Genomic DNA, 22,247 nt, shown 5'->3' with positions numbered 1-22,247 from the left:
AGAGATGTGAGTTTACCATTTGCTTCTTCATTTTGACATTCTGCTGGGTTCTTCCCAACAAGCTGATAGTGGAAACCCAGGCATTCTCACATTGACTGCCCCTACTCAGTCTATGGGCAATGGACAGGCACCTGGTTTCTAAAATTCCAGATTTACAGGGCAGTGGATGGACATGGAGTGAGCTTCTCCAGACCTATGCTGCTACACTGAGGCTTCATTGATGATCAGGTTTATATAGAAGTAGGGCTGCTTCTCTCTGCCTGTGTGTCTACACTGGAACTCACATAATGATGGCAGACACACGTGGCTGTGTTCGTCTGATTCAGCTAGTGAATGATGGCTGCCCTAGAGAGCCAAGGACCTCCAGTAGTGGCGTATGGATGCACAAGGCTGACTTGGCTGTGTGTTCCTGCTCCAGCTGGCTGCCTGAAGGAAGGAGCCTTCAGTGGCAGTTCCCTGAACGTGAAGGCAGGTCTGCTGTTTCTCTCTGCCTATGCTGGCCTCTTACAGGATGGGGCCTTTGGACAGCAGTTCACAGCAGGCAGAGATGGATTTTTCTGTCTCCCTCAATCTATGCTTGGCATGTGGAAAAACAGCATCTTCTATTGGAAACACCCAGAATATAGAGGTGCATCTTCTGCCTTTCTTTGCACCTGCTGGGTGCACCAAGGGAAGACCCTTCCAGTGGCAGTGCCTGGCAGGTAGAATTGGATCTTCTTCTGGCTCTCTCTGCCTGCACTGGTAGAGGCAGATCTTCTAACTCTCGCTGCCCATATTGGGTGTGCAGAGGAGGAGAGGAGGCAATTTAGTAATTGCATAGGTCTGAGGCATGTGGAATAGCCAAGTGTGTAAAGTTCATTTCTGAGAGCTTTACTTTACAGTTGATTATACTGAAGAGTTTACAATTCTGCAGATAAACTACGAATTACTAAAGTAAGTCTTTATTATTCATAAAGTTTAAAATTTATCATTGATGTATCAACAATATTCATATGAAAATGTCTGTAGAATAATCCTATGCAAAGAAATGATGAGTCTCCTATGTTATCACTGTTTCTAGTTCTCAAATAGCTATGTAGAAAATTAGTATGTTCCTTCCTTTTTTTTTCCTTTTTAACTTGCCACTGTTCTTGACACTGCTTCAAAAACTCGATCAGAGCACAGGTTGACTACAGAAGTAATCATCAGACTCCAACTGTAGAAAAGTACTTCTACTCATAAAACAATTCATTCCTTCACTTAGTCAAGAAATGTTCCCAAGTTTGCTCTTTGCACTGGGATCCAGATACTGATTGTTATATGTTTACTTTGCAAACACAAGTTACATTTTAACTGTGATATAATCTTTACTTGAGCACAAAGAGAAGAAGGTTTGAAAGGAAAAGGCATTTTCACCAAGATGTCTATGAAACTGACTGCCTTTCTGTTGCTGTTTCAGCTGAATAGTTACTTTGGTTCTGCGAGCTGTGGAAAGGTGCTGGTGTGGCCCATGGAATTCAGTCACTGGATCAATATAAAGACAATACTGGATGCACTTGTCCAAAAGGGTCATGAGGTGACAGTTTTGAGACCTTCAATTTCCATTTCCTTTTATGTGGAAAAGGAATCTGCTATTAAATTTGAGGATTATCCTACATCACTATCTGCAAGTTACTGGGAGTATATTTTTACAGAAGGACTAAGGAAAATGATTTATGAACTACCAAAAGAATCAGTTTGGACATATTTTTCAACAATGCAAAAAATTACATGGGAAGACAGTGATTACCTGAAAACCCTCTGTGAAGACATAGTTCAAAACAAAGAACTCATGTCAAAACTACAAGAATCAAGGTTTGATGTCATCCTGGCTGATTCATTAGTTGCTGGTGGTGATCTGATTGCTGAGCTTCTGAATATACCCTTGGTGTACACCCATCGTTTCTTTCCTGGCAACACATATGAAAAGTACAGTGGTGGACTCTCATATCCTCCTTCCTATGTGCCTGTTGCTTTTTCAGAGTTAAGTGATCAAATGACATTCATGGAGAGAGTAAAACATATGATATATGTGCTTTATTTTGACTTTTGGTTTCAAATGTTTAATGAGAAGAAATGGAATCAATTTTACAGTGAGGTATTAGGTAAGTGCTGATCTCAGATGGTATTCTGAATGCCTAACATTTCTCTCCCTCTGATGATACACTGGAAAGAGTATGACAATAGAGAAATTCACCTTTCATAATAGAATGTTGAAATAGAACAAAAAAGATATAGAGGAAAAAAGAAATAGAAGTATAAAATAGTCTATTAAATTGAATGTATTATGACCCATCAAATATTATAATTTTTGTTAGAAAGACCTGGCCATCACTTGTGCAGATCTTTTTAGGAACTCATACAATAACGATGCATTGCTCTGAGCATTTTTACAACATTATCGCATTTTATCATCCATGTTATTACCTATTTGAAAACAGTTATTGCACACTTCACTACATGTGTTAATGAACAGATCCATGTAAACTGAGAAACTTCATACATATTTGTATCTTCGGAGAGCACTGAGGAAACTGTGTCCCTGATGTAAATTAATTTCTTCATTTACAAACAAACACTTTACAATGATATTAGATGAACATATCACAGAGACTATATCCTGAAAATCAAGGATATGCATTGATCTTTAGGTTACCTCACATTCTATCACCATTGTTACAATCTATAATGTGGAAGTATGGCAATGCAATATATAATCTAGTTTTTAAAATCTATCATTATGTATTATTAATTCTATTTGTTAGGGAAATGTTAGTGAAATTTACTTCTATATCCTAAAGTTTTTCTTATTGTTACTTTAAAATACACTTAGATAAGTACTAAATATTATGAAACTCTTAAAAATAACCAACCCTAGCAAATAAGAAAAATTTAGTAATGCTAAAAATTACTAGTTCACAGAGAAACAAAACTTAATATTTCATCTTATATGTGCTGCAAAATAAATGGAGTGTTTTTTGAATGAAAACCTTTTCCTGAATATTACAGGACTGAATAATAATCCAGTTAAAGTATCTCTTTATAATTGATGTGTTATTTCTGCAAATTTAAAGAAAATGCAAATATATACTACCTTATTTTGACATTTGTTTATGATTATGAATGTTTGTTTATGATTGTCATTATGAACACTTGTAATCTTACAAATATATAAAATAATGTATTTCATACACCTAATCATAAATAGTAAATATGTAATTTACTATTTATACATATTCATACATACTTGGCACACATTTTACATGTATGTAGGCATATATAAATAGATACAAAGGTAAAGTGCTATCATTAAAGTTACAGGCACTTTTAAATATCTTCTGCTCCATGCTGAAAAGTCTTTGAGAATATAACCTGGCATATCCATGGTCACCTGGCAGTCATCTCAATTCTCACTTTGGGTAGCGTTAGTGTTCTTTTGTCTCTGCAGGAAGACCCACCACATTAACTGAGACAATGGGGAAAGCAGATGTATGGCTCATTCGAACCTACTGGGACCTAGAATTTCCTCGCCCATCCTTACCCAATTTTGATTTTATTGGAGGACTCCACTGCAAACCCGCCAAACCTCTGCCTAAGGTAAACATTGGTTCTGTTTCCTGCACAGTCAGCAGAAAGTATTCCCTGATTTTCATTCAAATTACCTGCCATACAGTAATGAAGTCATAGGAAATGGGGAAATGAGACTTGCAAACACACATTCTTACAAATTTTTCCCATCACAAGTAGGTTAATTTTATTTTTGTTAAAAATATCTGAAGATTTTCGCACTGACAGTTAGACAGAGGTATCACAGTTTTAACCACTTGAGAAAATAATTGCCACCCATTCCAAATGTATGTAAGTGCTTAACATATCCCAAACAGAGTGCAGGGTACACAGAGAAATAAAATGGCACAGTGTCTGCCCCAGAGCTCTACATTCTACTTTGGGAGACAGACAGTAATCAAGTTATAGGAATTGTGTGGAAAGTGTTTAGTGATAAAAAACCACAGTTATGCCCTCACTACAGCAAAACTGTGGGACACCTTAGAAAATTCCTTTAGGGAGCAGCATAGCTGCCTGACAGAAGAAAGAGAAAATGCAGAGGATATATGCTCTGTGTTTAAGCGATGTCTATTAATTCCTACCACTGGCATGTGAAATCTTCCCCCTTAAATCACAATTAGAAAGGATTCTTTATGCACACGGAATGATGTTCTTTATGAAGAAATGCAGATATTTGTCAAATATTACTTTATACAAATAAAAACCAAAGATTTATACTGAATTAGGTAATGATATTTAATGAATTTAGGAGCACTTTTTCCCTCAGTCTTATTGTTAACAATGTAAGATAAGATTCTATTCAAAATTTAAAAGATGATTTCTGTCTAAACTATCTTTTGTGGCTATAAATGCTGACTCATGATTAAAAAAACAAAGTTCCAATTAGTAAAGGTCCAGGAGCACTACAAATTAAGTTCAGTGGCCTGGAAAGAGTAGGCTCATGAGTTGAATATCTGGTACCAAAAAAAATTAAATAACAATAAAAAAGGTCCATAAATTCCACCCCTATTTTGAAAGGATTTCTCAATTCTTGTGAAGGTAAAATGGCAGCATCAGTGGAAGACAAAAAGACAAAAACAAATGAATAGAAACCAAATCATGGTACACATGTATCAAAATGTCACGCAGTATCCCAGACATGTGTACAAGTATTAGGAATAAATTAATTTTTAAATATAGAGAAAGAGGAAAGCAAATTGTCATACTTTTTACTTGTTTCATAACAAAGTCATGTGAAATTGTGTACAGAAAATTAACAAAATAAATGCACATTCAATGCTTACAGCAATTATTTATAAAAGAAACATTGGATGCAATTTAGATATATATCACATGAGGTATGATTTTAGGCTAAACTATTATAATCCCTTAACCAGAGAATACAAATCACACTGTCCAGGATGTTATTCAAATCAGAGAGGCAAATTAGTACTACAGGATTTACATTTTGATGGAAAATGAAAATGTATGTGTAATTGAAGTATAATTTTTAAATATACATCACCTGTATGCATATATGTGTGTGTGTGCTGGGGATTAATTCCAGAACTTCACCTATTATCATCAAGAGTTTCAACCGCAACCCATATTTATGCATCTAGTTTTATGAACAGAATGTTTAAAAAGAATGAAGTCATACAAATTTCTTTTACAGAAGTGTTTGCCAGGAATTAAACCCAGAGCTTTGTGCATGCTAAGCACGTGCTCTACCACTGAATTACAACTCCAACTCTAACAATATACAGACTTCAACTTGCAGTTCTCTTTGCATAGAGATTACCTCATTTATTTTAATATTATATACTATTCCATGAGTTTTAATGACATTTTTTAATTTCATAAGGGTTTTACAGAAAGGGAATGACCAGACCATGTTAGTGATTATTCTTTTAAAAGAGATTTATTACTTAGTAATATAGAGAAACATTTTTCACCGCATGATGAAGAAAGCATTTGGTGAGAGTACTCATGAGATAAAACACTGAATAACTAAGCCTTAAATAGTGCTGCATGTAAAGGGATTCATATTAAAAACTTGGGTGTACCATGTGAGTCATATATTCATTCATGTATTCTGAATTAAGATAATGACACCATTTAAAATTTTAATTTTGGTGAATACTATGGACAAGAAGATTTTATAAGGAGAACTTAAAATAATTAAGAAGAAATGATTAGATAAATAAATATCCTGCTTAATTTTGTACACAATGGTAATTTTTTTTGAAAGAAGGACTTTCTATGTAGGTCAGGATCGACTTGAACTCACCATATAGCCAAGGCTAGCCTTGAATTTGCTGCAGCTTTCCTGCCTCAGACAAGTGTCTGAGATTACAGCTTGTAACACCATGCCCTGCAAGTTTGCTCGTTAATTTATGAGAAAATAAATGTAAAGAGAAAATAGATTAAAAGCCAAAAAGAACAAAATGCAATAATGACATGGTTCTGAAGTATTGAAATTTATATTTCATTTTTTTGTGGTACAATTTGTTGAAAAAAGGAAAACTGAGTGTTGTAAACAATATATAAGGCATTTGGGCCTGAAGGTACATGACTATAAACCCAGTGCTCTAAGAGGCTAAGTAAGAGGATCACAAGTTCAAGACCCACCTAGGAAACTTAACAAGTTATGAAGACCTGTTTCAAAATTCAAAATAATAAATAACATGGGAGAGAAACATAACTCAGTGCAAAGGTCCTCAGTTCAATATGCAGTAAATTCCAGACAAACATTGCTTTTGGGAAGGGCTAAGTACAAAGTGCATTCCTAAAGTGTGAAAAGAACTACACCCATGAAAGGCCTTGTGGATGTTTTCCACTGAGATGCAAGTTTTTCCTATAGATTTCAGGGTTATTTTGCTTTTGTTTGTTTGTTTGTTTTTGTTTTTGTTTTTTGTGGTGCTGGGGATCAAACTCACAACCTCGTGCTTGCTTGGCAGATGCTTATGCTGCTGAGCTAAATCCCTGGCATTTTTTCTATAGAGTACTGAGAATATCAGGGAAAAGCATCATTCACAGGTGATTGCACACAGCACTTCCTACTGGCACATCAAATGAAGAGCGATTTCAAAGCAAAAAAATTTCAAAGGGAAGAAGTACACAAGTATTTTCATTCAAACACATAGCTATGTATGTATTCTCTTACAGTATTAATAGAATTTCTAGGATTACTTCACAGAAACTCCAAACCACAAAACCAGACTGCTGAATTTTAATGATTCTTAAACTCCCAAGAATAAAAAATGATTTGAAGCATAGGAAATTCCGGAAATTCTGAAAAATAACTAAGTTAACATATGAAGTTTTTAGATCAGAGAAAAAGATAAATGCAAAATCATTTCATTTTACTCTTAATTTTTCTTCATACTTATGGTCAGAGAAGTAAGCATCCAATGAAAAAATATGACAAATCTCCAAATAATCTGTCTTCAATTAATAGGAATGATTTAGCAAAACTACAGAAATGAATAATCACTGATAAAGGAAGATGATAAAATAACTTTTCTAGGTATAAGTTTTCTAACCATGTCTAACTTCATTAAAATCAAAGATTTAAAATTTCATGACACTGTTACATGAGTTTAAAGGTATATGGTAGATTTTATCAAGGATCATCTATAAAAGTGTAAGGGCCACTACCATGAAATCTTGCAATAGGGAAGATGAGATTCCAAGGTGCACAATTAGAATCTATGAATCAAAAATGACTAAGAACAAGCATATTGGAACACATGAAATTCTAACCAAACCAATCTCTATATTGAAGATAGAATAGGATTTTCACAAAACATGTGAAAATATGTTAAGAAGTAAGAAAAATGATGCTATATCAAGGGTGGAAAGCCACAGCCAGTAATTAACCCAACATGGCAATATTCCAGCTAAAATTGGACAAAATCATTCATAGTGAAGAAATGATGCAAAGAAATAAAATCACCCATAGTGAAGATCTAGTGGAGAGAACAGACCAGAAGATCCTGATAATAGTTTTCTCAAGGAGCAAACCTTCATCACACCTCCCTCTTAGTCAATAAAAGCAAAGCTCTTCTTTCTTTCTCTGAACAACATGGATCTGTCTGCACACTTCATCACTTTGTTTCTTCAAGACCATTTCAGTCTTTTATTGAGCACGACAGTAGAGAATATCTGCTATGTGATGCTAGCACTCGGTTATCTAATCAGTGTTGTAGTCAGGGGTTGTGAAGAGAAAAATTAAAATCAGGACATGGAGTTTATATTATTTTTATGATGGTCACCCAGAGTTAACACAAGAAAATGCAGAAAATCTATCCACAACACCAGAGACATAGAATATGTATCCAAGGGCCTAAGTCTCCCAGCAATGTCCCACAAGAGTCCAGATGAAGACCCAGAGCTCATGACAATGTCTCCCATGAGTCCAACTGGAGGTCTAGAGCTCACAAGAAGGACTCACATCAGTCTCTTTTATGGATCCATACTGGGAAGGCCTGAATGTCAGCAGTGGAAGCTAGGAAGTCTATGCCAGCAGGGCAAAGGAGCTGTGCTGGTAGGTTGAAGGTTCTATACTGGAGCCAAGAAGTCATACTCACAACAAAGAGCAAGGCTGTCCTGAAAAGTACCACAGCCATCCACAGTGATATGAAGGCCCCAAACTCCCCCAACAACAAGCACAGTGAAGTATATTCCAGAAAGCCAGCATGATGAGTTCATCCTGGAGAACAAGCAGCACATGTCTTGCCCTCTGGAGGCAGGAAGCAATGCTCGGTGTGAGGACCAGAGCTTCTTAATCCAAGCACTCAAGCAACTAAGGGAGGTGCATCACTGCAAGTTCAAGACCAGCCTGGGCTACAAAAGGAGCTCAAGACCAGCCTAACTGCATAGCAAGACCCTGTCTCTAAAACACACACACACACACACACACACACACACACACACACACACACACACACTCACACACACAGAACCCATGTAATTATGTGTTTTACGTATTTATTTTTAAATTACATTTTAAAATAGCGAGTACTCTATTATTTCCTCCACACTATGTGATTTCATTTCCTCAGCAGTTTTCAGGAGTGCTTTTGATTGGGCTGACTGCTGTGGCTCTTTTGTGATGGGGGAAAATTCTTTCTTCACAGGAACTGGAAGACTTTGTGCAGAGCTCTGGAGAACACGGCATTGTGATTTTTAGTCTGGGGTCAATGATCATGAACCTGACAGAAGACAGAGCCAACGTGATCGCTTCAGCCCTTGCTCAGATTCCACAGAAGGTTAGCTGAAGTGCTTCAGTGGTAGCCTTGTACTTACAAAGGCTGTAAAGAGTCTGATTACTGAAATTTCCTTCATGAAAAATATACCTTCTTCAGTTTGCTCATTCATACCATAAATAACTTTACAGCAAATGTATCAGCCATGCATTCAAAGAGTACGTAGGGTGCTTTGTACACCACTGTGGTCAGTAACATTTTTCCTTTCAAATTTTTCATTTTTTAGTGATTAAAAAACTGAATGTACAGGACTAAATAATAGAGAACACTGTTTTTATGTATTCATAAGCTTATTAAACAAACCATGTTTCTTAAACTGCACAAAAATATATACCAGAACTGGGACTTTGTACTTTCATAGATCAAATTTCAAATAGAGAAACATTTTCAGAATGTACCAAAATCCATTTGGAAAGTTTAAATGTCAGCACTAACTTTGATACAATGAACATTTAATGTGAAATTGATACCGATATTCTTACTTTCTTGAGTAACATGTTTTTCAAGGTTATTTATTTTATTTTAAAGGTAGTAAAATCCAACTACACAAAACAGAACAAAGCCAATCAAAACAATGTAGCAAGCCTGGGGATTTAGTTCAGCAGCATAAGTCCCTTCCTTGGAAGCACATGGCCGTGAGTTTGATCCCCAGTACCGAAAAGAACCAAATGATCAAAATTGGTACGGGATTTCATAGTAGGACACGAGGAAAACAAAAATAGCTACCATAATATACCTCCACAATAGTTGTCCATTCCATCAGATATAGAAAAATCAAACCAAAAACAGAATGAATAAAACCAATCAAAATATAATATTTAATAAAAACAATCAGAACAAAGCAAATCAGCAAGAAAATATTGGCTTTCAAAGACAAGGTAGAATGAAATCCTCCATATTTGCTATTTTTGCATACTGTCATCCTCCCAACAGATGCTCAGATTGCTGGTCCCAGGCCTGCATAATCACACAAGCAATACAAACCTTTAGTTGACTTTTATGTAGCTTAGTTGCTATAAACTCAGTCGGTCCTCTGAACTAGCTAGTTGCATATGGTCGGGGGACTAGAAGGGGGTGACACATGGACATTTAGGTGCTCAGCACACATACCAGAAGGCTTATGGGTCACACTGACTTTTCTGTCCTTGAACCCATGTGACTCATGCAGCTTACAAGAAAGGCTGGCTAGTTGACTTCTTGGTTGGTCCCCCAAGTCCTAGCATGGCTGACTCTTGTAACATGCTGACTATTCTCTCTCTGGGACCTGGGAGGATGGTGGAGTTTACCTAAAAGGCTGATTACTTGATTTCTTGGTTGGATCCACAAGTTGCAATAAGGCTGGTTCTCAGAAGATGCTGACTTTTCTCTCCCTGGAACCTAAGTGGCTCATATGGCTTATCAGAAAGTCTAGTTATTTGATTTCTTTTATGGTCCTGTAAGCCACAGGATGACTGTTTCTTGGGAGATGCTGAATATTCTCTCCTTGGAACCTATGGGGCTCACATGGCTTACAAGGAAGGCTGACTAGTTGATTTCTTGGTTGGTCCCCCTAAGTCCCAGCATGGCAATTCACAGGAGATACTGACTTTTCTCTGACTGAAACTAGTGTGTCTTATGCAGCTTATCAGAATTGCTGGCTGTTCATTTCTTGGTTCATGCCCCAAGTCCCAGCATGGCTCATTATCTAGAGAAGCTCACTTTTCTCTAACTAAAAACTGCTTGGCTTGTGCTGCTTATCAGAATTGCTGGCTAATCCATTTCTTGGTTTGTCCCCCTGAGGCAGATTCACTAGTAAACATAGGAAGCCAACTGGTTAATTTGAAATCCTGACTAGTATTCTCCATAAGTTTATGACAGTTTCCAGTGCTGAGCTGAGGTCCATGTATATGTTTGGGAGATGCTGAATATTCTCTCCTTGGAACCCATGGGGCTCACATGGCTTACAAGGAAGGCTGACTAGTTGATTTCTTGGTTGGTCCCCCTAAGTCCCAGCATGGTCAATTCACAGGAGATACTGACTTTTATTTTATTTTTATGAGAAGCACAATAGTGCTTCTATTGGCAGGAAGGCTGGAATCTAGCAGAATCAGGTTTGATTTGAACCTTACAGAAATTTTTATGGTGGTATTTTTCTTGTATTTCTTATTAGAAGATAATATACCCCTTGGAATGAGGGCTTTTGATATTGGAAGAGAAACTCAATCTTCTAAATTTCTTGTGAGTTTATATTCTCTAAAATTGAAGTATGAGTTCTAGGGACAACAGAGGTTAAGAGCAGAATATATTTATTTGGGGAAAAAAAAAGCTTCTGTTGGAGAGGTTCCTGAGTGGGTTGCTGAAGACCTTGCATTTTAGATGGACTTTTATAGATCAAAACCATGAAGTTATCTAAGTTCGGGTGAAAAAATGGGAAATTGCAAGGTGGGCATAAAGTAGGACAAAATTATGGTCAAATGATAAGATTTTGTGTATAATTGTTCAAGTAATATTTACTAAATCAGGATAAAATGAAGGAAGCAAGTCAGGTAGCCAACAGCATTGAAAGAGAACAGGAGCTTTTCATGGCAGGGGTGAGTCAGTGGCTCTTCATGGCTCTCCCAAGATGATGGACCTATTTATATTATCAGCCACTGTTGTTTATTCTTAATGGAAGTATTTGAGTGCATTCCCTTTGTCTTTTGTCCTGAGGTCTGTCATCACAGGATCCTCCTGTGTCTCACACACAGTTGCAATGCATCCAATTCTCTGCACTTTGTCTTCTAAGGGCCCAGCTCAACCTCACTGCCTACAACATCTCTGGTCTACTTAGATGTCCACAACATTTTAATTCCAACTTTTAATGTTTGTATCAATTTATCTTCAAAAATGCTTTATTTTATATCCTAGATATGCTTGGAGAAGATAAAATTTACTTGAAATAAATGAAACAAGTCTTCCTTGATATTTTCAGATAGATATAAATGCTTGCATCATTAATTTTGAAAATTTCTAAAATTTTCATTCTGTTTTAATGAGAAATCCAGAGATTGTGGCTCTATTAGTCAGTCAGTGTTTACTAAAGAAACATATTCAAAACATGATATAAAAATATGTAAGAATTTGTAAAATTGGCTGACAATGGCTGCCCACTAATCAAATGTGTAATATTGCAAATGTCTGTCTGTGCACTAGAGAGCTAAAGGACTCGGTTGCAGATCTGCAGCTCACTGTTATATCCTAGGTAATTCTCTCTGTGGAAGCCAAAACGTTTGCAGTGAAAGGTTGCAAGGTCTATGTTAGAGTCTAAAGGGTTGTTCTGGAGGCTGAAAAGTCTGTGAAGGAAGCCAGGCAACATCATTCATGGTGAAGGTAAAGGCTGAACCTATTCAGATGGAACAGAAGCAAGCCTTTCTTTATTTCTTTTTTATTTTGTTCAGGATAAAAGACTCCCTGGGACCTTCAGTAAGTCCCCTCAGCCACATTCAGAATGATGCTGATCCAATACAGTTGGCCATGTCTTGCTCAAATTCACACAAGCAGTCAACTATCACAACAATCAACTTGACAGACTTTAAAACAGTCTCTGCCATTTCAGTATTATCATGCTTCCTGATGATATAGCTAAATGAAACACTCCACCTACATTGTCCAGTACAAGTTTATGTTTTCTAAAATTGAAGAATGAATTTTAGGAACAATGTAAGTGAAGAGTACAATATATTTATTGAGAGAAAGAAAACTTCTGTCTGAGAGCGAGACAAAAGCGATCCCGAGCAAGTTGCCAAAACTGTCTTTTATAGGGATTTTTAGAGAGAAAAGTGTGAGACCAGTTCAAGGTAGGGAAAACTGGGAACTTGCAAGGGAGATGGGCATAAATCGGGACAGAATTACGGTTAACCAATAAGATTAACCGTTCAGGTAAAATTGGTTACATTGGGAAAAAATGGGAAAGAAAGTCAAGTTAGAAAGCAGGCATTCTTAGAGACCAGTGACTCCTAGGGGGTTGGAATGGTGACTCCTGACTTCCCCTGGGTGATAGGAAACTTGTTTAAAAGATCAGTCCTTAAGATATAGATGTATTTGTTTGATCTTTTGTCTTAGGCCTGGCCCACAGCAGGAGGTGTCTGTGTCCTCCACTGTTGCAAGGTATTTGGGCTTCTGCACTGTCTCCTTTGAGGATCTGGCTCCGTCACACTGCCTACAATATTTCTCACTCAGCTGTCTGAAAATCACCCCTCTGAACTTCCATGACAGGATAGTGAGTGATGACCAATCTTCAGGTTGAGGAGGATCATAGTTGGTAAAAGGCAGTCAGAGGTACTCCTGTGGAGATAATGTTTGGAGGCCCTAAGTAGACAAACAGGCATTTTCACCTTGGGTAGGTGCACAGTTTTAAGTCTGGAGGAGTCAAGGCCAAAAAAAGAGTTATGTATGTATGGGACTAAGATTAAAATCAATAACACAATCATGAGTATAGTTAACAAAGGTTTTTAACAAGAGTAGCTGGAAATAATTTCTATAAGGACAAAGTCAAGGGAATTTTAGAATCTGACATGTCATTGATTTGTCATCTAATATTCTGGGTAGTTTTTGAGATATTAGCAGAAGGGTTAGGAATGTATGTATGTTTAGTTTTTACAATTGCACAAGTACTCCCCTGTGCTGCTATTAGAGTGTTTGATGCCACCCAACTTTGAAGAACAGCCTGTCTCATGAATTTATTTTTCTTATTTATGAGAGATATCAGCTGTGGTGTCATTTAATGCTCACTTAGTATAGTAAAGCCCTTTATATATATATATATATATATATATATATATATATATATATGTGTGTGTGTGTGTGTGTGTGTGTGTGTGTGTGTGTGTGAGTGTGTGTGTGAGTGTGTGTGTGTGTGTGTGTGTGTGTGTGTGTGGACAAGATCTGGTGGACTGAAGTAAAAAAAATCTAGCATATATCGGTTTTATCTGTATGATTTCTTGGAGTTTGGCATATTTAGGCAACAATAATTTTAACCAAAGCATATATAATCGAAGTTTGGATACAAAGACATATATAATCAAAGCATGAGTAGTAGTACGGACACATAAGCTTAGAAATTGTTTCTAAATTATGACAATTGTAACCCATTGGCTTGTATGTCCTTTTATTGATTTTGTCATATTTTTTTAAGTTTTGGTTACATAATTATCTCGTAATTTTGATAATGTAGGGGAACCAGATTAAATCATTATTTTGACGAATGAAATTCTTTGAGTTTTTACACATGAACAACAATATGTACTATAGTTTTAAAAATCAGTCTCAGTATCATTTTGGTTATTTGGCAACTTAGAATATATAAATGACAGTGTTTATACAAGATAAAGACCTTTCCAGGATTGAAGTTGGGTTTTAAGCATAACTAAAAGGAATGAGTGAGTAGAAAATAATCCCACTTAGAGGGGTTTTTTGTTTGTTTGTTTTGTTTGTTTGTTTGACACTCACAACCTTGCACTTGCCAGGCACTTATGCCACTTAGCTAAATGCCCAGCCCTCACATTTATAGTTAAAGTAACTTATATTTTGGTGACTATATTGAGGTACAGTGCCTAGAATAAAGACCAGAGTTGAGAAGGACAAAGAGGCATATGCTAATGTCCAGCATCAGCTGTTTTTAATCTCTTGTCATGATTACTCAGATGTCTTCTGTAGAGATGAAAGGCAGACATGACGTCTGGCCAGTGGGAGGAAATGAGTGCCCTGACACCCTTCAGTCCTACTGGACCACGTGATAGGATGGGTCTGAACTCTGGCACCTTGATCTCAGAGTGCAGTCCAGCCACCAGTGGTCACCTTTGTAGGTAGGGAATGGCTTGGGCATCTTAAGACACTCTCTCTTAAGTGACTTGGCTTGTGGCAGTGATAGCAGGTAGATGTCATCACTAAGCCCTTCTTGGAACCTCAAGAATCATACTTAAGGTTTGTGCTTATAAGACCACAATAAAGGCAGGCATTTATTTTTTATTTTTTGGTCTCTTTGTTTTCTCTCTTTGGTTTTCTCCCAGTCCTGATTATTGAATACTAAGAAAGCAGTTTTACTAAAGAATCAAGTGAACTATCTGAAGGAAAGTCTATCTTTTGTAGCTTTTACTAATGTCTGGAGTTGACTGAGTAATAAACATATCTTTAAGCAAAATCTGTCCATCTATTGAATCAGGATTTATGGACATATGTTTTATAAGTGTTTCTGATAAATGGTCTAAGAAATCGAGGTGTATTCACTTTCTCCTGAGAAATAGCTGACAACTTAAAATAACTAGAAGATTTGGTTTTTGTCCTTCTTAGACTTTCAAGAACACACACACAAAAGTCTCCTATTCAAATCTCCTGTATTGTTGTCAGGCCACTTGAGGTCTTAGCTGGGAACTGCTTGTGCACCATTTGGGTCTGATGGTTCCCCTGGCTATCTGTCTTCTGGCTTTCTAAAGTTAACAGTATGACATTCATCTCCAAAGGCAACAGAGCTTGTAATGCTGTGTGTGTCTCCCTAGAAATCAATGTTTTTTTGTTTTTGTTTTTCTATTGGTACCAGGCATTGAATTTAGGACCACATGCCTGTAAAACAGGCACTTATACTGCTGAACTAAATCCCCAGCCCTAGAACTCAATCTTTGATTTAAGAGTAACATTACATTTTTCCAGCCTAGCTCATAGACCTGAGTAAATCCTCTAAAGACATTGATATAATTATTGGGTCATCTGAAAATTTTGCTAGTTGTAGCTGAATTTGATTTATGCCACTGAGAGAAAGAGTCCTATGAATTAGAGTGATCTCATAAGGAGTATAATTATATCTGTGCATAGATAAAAATTACCTCAATGCAAAGAAAATTTTAATATAATTCAGTTCTAACCATTTTCATTTTTACAGGATGATTTTAATTGTAAGAGAACATCATAATTAATACTTTCATCTGTATTCCATTTTGGCCCTAGGAAGTAAGTAGGCCATATGCCTATGCAGAGAATTACAAATTGACTCTGATAGGATTTTCGGTGCAAGGAAAGAGGAAAAAGTATATAAAGAAACAGTAACCTTTATTTAAGGACATGGAGAAGCATCCCATGACCAAAGGCAGCTGGGCCTCTTCTGATTGATGTAGGGTATGGGGACATATATATATAACCTCTGACAGGGGTTTGCACTTAGGGTGGGCATTGGTGATGCACAAGTAGTTGACTGGGACTTTTTTGGCACCATAGGAAGAATGAAAAGGAAGTTGTCATAGGGGAAGGTGGAAGTGAAAGTGACCTCAAGATAAACATCCCTTGGTCCTGCCTGCCACTGCCATAATATCCTATCTAGGAAAAAATCCTTTCAGACTCATTTCAACAAGGAAGGGTCAAATATCTTCCAGAGAAGAATTCATTCCAAAGGAGTAAGGGGCTTTGCCATTGAGTTGCCTGTGTCTGTAATGCAAAAATTAAGGCATAAGGATATAAGATGTTTTTTCAAAACCAGGAATCAAGCTCAGGAACTTTTGCTGATCTTTGTCCCTAGCCATTTACTGCATGAAACCTTAATACTGAGTTATCTAGCCATGCAAAAAGGAGATAAATTAAGGTGTTCGATTTTGTTCCTATTTGATAAATGTCCTCAAGGTGTCCCTCAGGTTAATTCCTCTTGTTGGTAGGTGGATGCCCTCTAGAGAGAGTAGAAGATAAATTCAGCCACTCTATCCACCCTTGGCCTGGTACTCAATCTTTTATTTTAATTAAAAAAAGAAAAAAGAAGGAGATTGAGATAAAAGAGGACATAACAACAAAACAACACAGGTGACAACAGAACAATTTAAGCAACATAGTGTTTCACCACAAGATAACCTGACATACAGTAGTTACTATAGTGTTTCTTTCCTTGAAATATTTGAGTATAACTTCATGTACTATAGCATCAAGCATATCAATATAGTGTAAAATCATTCAAGAAAATGAAAATATTAAAGGGTATTTACAACCAACTAAGAGAAAATGAACAATGGTTTCTATATTATCTCCTTGTCCATAAAAATTTTTGTTTGTACTATCACATATAATAAAATCCAATAAGATAAAACATGATAAAACAGATGGAGACAGAAGAACAATAGCTTGATGGGACTTCAAAACAAGATGATATTAAGTCAGCACTAGCTATTATGATGTCTTCTTTTCTTCAAAATAGCTGTTAATACCATCACAGACAATAAAATAAAAAAACCCAGAATAAAACCACTCCAATAAATGAATGAAAAATATTAATGGCTCCAAATGAATGAAAATATTATAAGGCTCCAAAGCAATATAATGGTGAATCATGATTACCACATATTTTATATATTCTTTTCATTCCTTACACTAGGGAAACATTTTGGTATTTATACATGTGAGTTTATTTTATTTCACTTATGAGTATGATCTCAAGCTGAGCCCATTTATTAATAAATACCTCAATGTGATCTTTCTTTATAGCTGAGTAGTACTCCATTGTATAAAAATACTACAACTTTTTTATCCATTCCTCAGTTGATGGACACTTAGGTTGTTTCCAAGATCTGGGGATTACAAATTGTGTTGCTGTAAACATGGGTGCACATATATCAATGTGGTATGATGTTTACAATGATGTTCTGGGAATATGCATAGAAGTGGAATAGCTGGAACAAATGGGTCCTCCAATCCCAGCTTTCTGAGAAATCTCCAGAATGACCTCAACAATGGTTGTACCAGTCTACACTCCCACCCACAGTGCAGGAGAGTTCCTTTTTCCCCACAGCCTCTCCAGAATTTGTTGTTGATAGTTTTCTTGATCCTGGCCATTCTATCAGGAGTGAGATGGAATCTCAGTGTGGTTTTACTTTGCATTTCTCTAATGAGTAATGATGGTCAACATTTTTTCATGTATTTATTTTCCATTTGTGTTTCTTCATCTAAGAATTGTGTATTCATCTTAGAATCCCATTTTTGGATTGGATCTATGAATTTTGGAGGTCTGATTTTTTAAAAATTCTTTACATGTTTTAGACAGAAGTCCTTTGTCTGATTTTTCCCCACACCCTCTCCAGCATTTGCTGTTGATGGTTTTCTTGATCCTGGCCATTCATCTTTGAATTTTGGGGGTCTGAGTTTTTTTTAATTCTTTATATGTTTTAGACAAGAGTCCCTTGTCTGAGGGGGAGTTCACTAAGATCTTTTCTCAGTTTGTGGGTTTTCTTTTCACTATGTTGGAGATTTCTTTTGACATGCAGAAACTTTTTATTTTATTTTATTTTTGTCTTTTTCCTTTTTATCGGTAACAGGGATCGAACTCACGACTGCCTGCTTTCAAGGCGGGTGCTTATGCCACTGAGCTAAACCCCCAGCCCCTGCAGAAACTTTTTAATAAGACGTGATCCCAGTTATTGAACCTGGGAAGAATTTCCAATGAGGTTTGATTCCTGTTCATGAATTCTCTACCTACCACTATGTCTTCAATGTTTTTACTCAATTTGTCTTCCAATAGATTTAGTGTTTCTATTTTAATATTCAGATCTTTGATCCATTTAGATTTTGATTTAGTACATGGTGATAGGCATGGGTTTAATTTTAGTTTTCAGCATATGGATAGCCAGTTTTTCCAACACCATTCATTAAAGAGACTGTCATTCTTCCAGTGAACATGTTTGGCCCCTTTATCAAAGATAAGTGGTTGAGTGTGTGTGTAGTTGTGGTTGTATCTTCTAATCTATTCCATTGACCTTTAGCTCTGTTTTGATTCCATTATCATGTTGATTTTACTACAGTTGCTTTGTAGTATAACTTCAAGTCAGGGATTGTGATTTCTCCTGTCTTGCCTTTGCTGCCTAGAACTGTCTTTGCTATTCTAGGTTTTTGTGGATCCAGATGAATTTGAGGAGGATTTCTCTAGATCTACGAGGTATGTTGTTGGTATTTTTATTGGAATTGCATTGAATCTGTATAACAGTTTTGGGAGAATGACCATTTTCACAATATTTATTCTTCCTATCCATGAGCAAGGGATGACTTTCCACTTTCTAAGCTCCCCTTCAATTTCTTTTTTAAGTGTATTATAATTTTCTTGTATAGATCTTTCTCTTCTCTCATTTGAGTAATTCCTAAATATTTCATTTATTTTTTGGTTGCTCAAGTGAAGGATATGCCTTCTCTTATTTCTCTGTCAGTGAATTTGTTGTTAGAGTATAGGAATGCTATTGATTTTTGAGTATTGACTTTGTATCCAGCTACATTGCTGACTTTATTTACTATATTTAAGATTCTTTCAGTAGAGTTTTGGGGATCTTCTATGAAGAATATGTCATCTGCAAATAGTAATAATTTAATATCATCTTTTCCTTTTTTTACCACTTTTATTTCTCACATTTTTTATTTGCTCTGGCTAGTATGCCAGTACTATATTAAATAGGAGCGGTGATAAGGGACATCCTTGTCTTGTGCCTGATTTTAAAGTTAATGGCTTCAATTTTGGCCATTTATTATAATACTGGCTGTTGTTTTGTCACAGATGGCCTTTATTATATTGAGGTAAAGACCATATATTCTAATTTTCTGTAAGGATCTTATCATAAATGAATGTTGGACCTTATCAAAAGCTTTATCTGCATCTATAGAAAAGACCATGTGATTCTTACCTTTGGCTTTATTGATATGGTGGATTACATTTATTGATTTACAGATGTTGAACCATCACTGCATTCCTGGGATGAATCCCACTTGGTCATTATGTATATTCTTCTTGATGATTTGCTGCATCCTATTTGCCAATATTTTATTGAGGCTTTTCCATCTGTGTTCATTAGGGAGATTGGTCTCCAGCTCTCTTTTCTAGTTGGGTCTTTCTCAGCTTTTGGTACTAGAGTAATATTTGCTTCCAGGAATGACTTAGGAAGGCTTGCTTTCCTTTCAATTTCATTGAAGAGTTTGAGGATTGTTGGCATTAAGTCTCTTCTCAGCCTGAGCTCTTCATTGTAGGTAAGGACTTAATTACATTTTCAATATCATTAATAGAAATTGAGTTATTTAGCAGTTTCACATCCTCTAGACCTAGCTTTGGTACTTCATATATTTCTAGGAACCTGTCTATTTCTTCTGTGTCATCAAACCTATGAGAGTAGAGGTTTTCAAAATAGGTTTGATCTTCTGTATTTCTATAGAATCTGTAGTGATTTTGCCTTTTCATTCCTCATTGCATGAATTTGAGCTTATTCTTTCCTTTTTAAATAAGGTTGGCTAGGGGATTATCAATTTTATTTATTCTTTCAAAGAACCAACTCTTTGCCTGCCTTGCAAGCAGGCAGTCATGAGTTCGACCCCCAGTACCGATAAAAAAGAAAAAGACAAAAACAAAATTAAAAGAACCAACTCTTTGATTCATCGATTCTTTGGATTGTTTTCTTAGTCTCTATCACATTGATTTCTGCTCTCATTTTTATAATTTCCTCTCTTCTTTTAGCTTTGGGCTTCACTTGCTCTTCTTTTTCTAGAAGTTTGAGGTGTGACATCAGGTTATTTATTTGTATTCGTTCAGATTGATTGATTTGGGAACTCAGTGCAATAAATTTTCCTCTGAGAACATCTTTTTTTGCATCCCACAAATACCAGTAAGTTGTATTTTTATTTTGTTTGTTTGTAGGTATTGTTTAATTTCTTCTTTACTTTCCCCTTGTGACCCACTGATTATTCAAGAGTGTGTTATTCAGTTTCTATGTGTTTGTGGGATTTTTGCAGTATCTTTTATCATTAATTTCTAATACCAAGCGCTATGATACAATAACTTACAAGAGATAACTTCAACTTTTTGCATTTATTTAAATATATTCTGTAAGCTAATATATGGTCTATTTTAGAGAATGACCCATGTACTATTTAGAAGAATGTGTATTCTGATGTTGATGGTTGGAACACTCTGTATATGTCTATCAAGTCAACTTGTTCACAGGTGTGATCCAGCTCTGTTATTTCTTTGCTGATTTTCTGTCTGGTTGATCTGTCCCTTGCTGTCAATGGTGTGCTAACATTTCCTGTTATACTTTGTGTTACTGCTGATTAGGGTTTTCATTTTGGTTACTACTCATTTTATATAATTGGGTGCTCTGGAATTTGGTGCATATATAAGATTGCTATCTCTTCCTCTTGAAATTTTCCCCTAACCAGTATGTAATGACCTTCTTTATCTCTTCTGATCATTAATATTTTGAAGCGCACATTGTCTGCAAATGGAACAGGTACACCCACATTTATTGCACTCCTGTTGCATGCAGTAAGGTTTTCCATTCTTTGACTTTGAGTCTGTGAGTATCCATTTGGGTCTGATGGGTTTCTTGTAGACAGCATATGGTTGGATGTTCTTTCTAGCTCCATTCTGCAAGTCTTTTTTTTTTAATTGGTGAATTGAGACCATTTACATTAATGGTTATAACTGTTATATGTTCGTTATTGTTGACATGTTATCTTTCTGCTGTCCCATCTTTACCTCTCCGTTGTGTTTAATTGTCTGCTTTGCTTAGTGATTTTTACCTAAGTGCATCTAAACTGTCTTTCAGTATTCTTTGCAGGGTTGGTTTGGTGAACATGAAGATCTTCAGCTGTTTTTGGTCATGGAAGTACCTTATTTCTCCATCCATGTTGAAAGACACTTTTGCAGGGTACATCAGTCTAGGTTGGAAATCATTTTCCTTTAGGATCTGTACTACTTCACTCGTTGCTCTTCTTGACATTATTTTTTGTGCTGAAAAAAGTCTGCTGTGATTCTGATAGGTTTTCCTTTCTAAGTGATCTGTCTTTTCTCTCTGACAGCTTTGAATATTCTATTCGTATGTTGGATTTCTCGAATGGTAATTATTATATGTCTGGGTGTAGTTTATTTTGTTTATGGCTATTTGTAGTTCTAAATGCTTCACTGATCCTGATGTCATTTTCCATTCTCATGTTTGTGAAATTTTCAGCTATGCTTCTCTAAATATCTTCTTGACAAACTCTATGTTGTCCCCTTCTTTTTCATTTATCCCTATCAATCTTACATTGTTTTTCTCTGCATCATCTTGCAGTTGTTGAATTGTTATATCCTGATTCCTTGTTAGTTTTAAAGATATTTCCTTTCCTGTTCACTAGTTGCAATCTTGTCTTTGAGGTCTGAAATTCTATCTTCACTTTCACTGAGGTGATTTTTACATCTTACAATGAAATTTTTTATTAACTGTATATCTCTTTGCATCTGCTTTATATATTCTGTTTGTTTTCTCATAGTGTTCATCCAGGATTCTCCCTTTTTGTTAAGTTCCTCCAATATTTTAACTGTGTCTTCTTTAGATATGTTCAGCATCTCTTTAATTTCTTTTATCATTTCTTCTTTTACCTGGGAGAGTATTTTTAGTTTGAGTTCCTTTAAAGCTTCCT

General features: G+C 36.0%; 1 protein-coding gene across 1 annotated transcript in view; it reads left to right on the top strand.

Annotated features, from left to right (window-relative positions):
* Positions 1 to 1,369: 1,369 nt before the first annotated feature.
* LOC100726256 (UDP-glucuronosyltransferase 2B31-like) overlaps positions 1,370 to 22,247 on the top strand; it is a 44,019-nt gene continuing 23,141 nt past the window's right edge. The window contains exons 1-3 of the mRNA XM_003463772.2: positions 1,370 to 2,123; positions 3,467 to 3,615; positions 8,706 to 8,837. Of these exons, the coding sequence (XP_003463820.1) occupies positions 1,400 to 2,123; positions 3,467 to 3,615; positions 8,706 to 8,837 (1,005 nt within the window). The 5' untranslated portion in view covers positions 1,370 to 1,399. The remainder of the gene's footprint in view (positions 2,124 to 3,466; positions 3,616 to 8,705; positions 8,838 to 22,247) is intronic.

The sequence above is a fragment of the Cavia porcellus genome, unplaced genomic scaffold (genome assembly GCF_034190915.1).
Source record: "Cavia porcellus strain 051 isolate PalLab524CR breed Dunkin Hartley unplaced genomic scaffold, mCavPor4.1 scaffold_30, whole genome shotgun sequence".
In the NCBI taxonomy this organism is placed as follows: domain Eukaryota; kingdom Metazoa; phylum Chordata; class Mammalia; order Rodentia; family Caviidae; genus Cavia; species Cavia porcellus.
The sequence above is the reverse complement of the archived record's forward strand: the minus strand, read 5'-3'. Positions and strand labels throughout refer to the sequence as shown.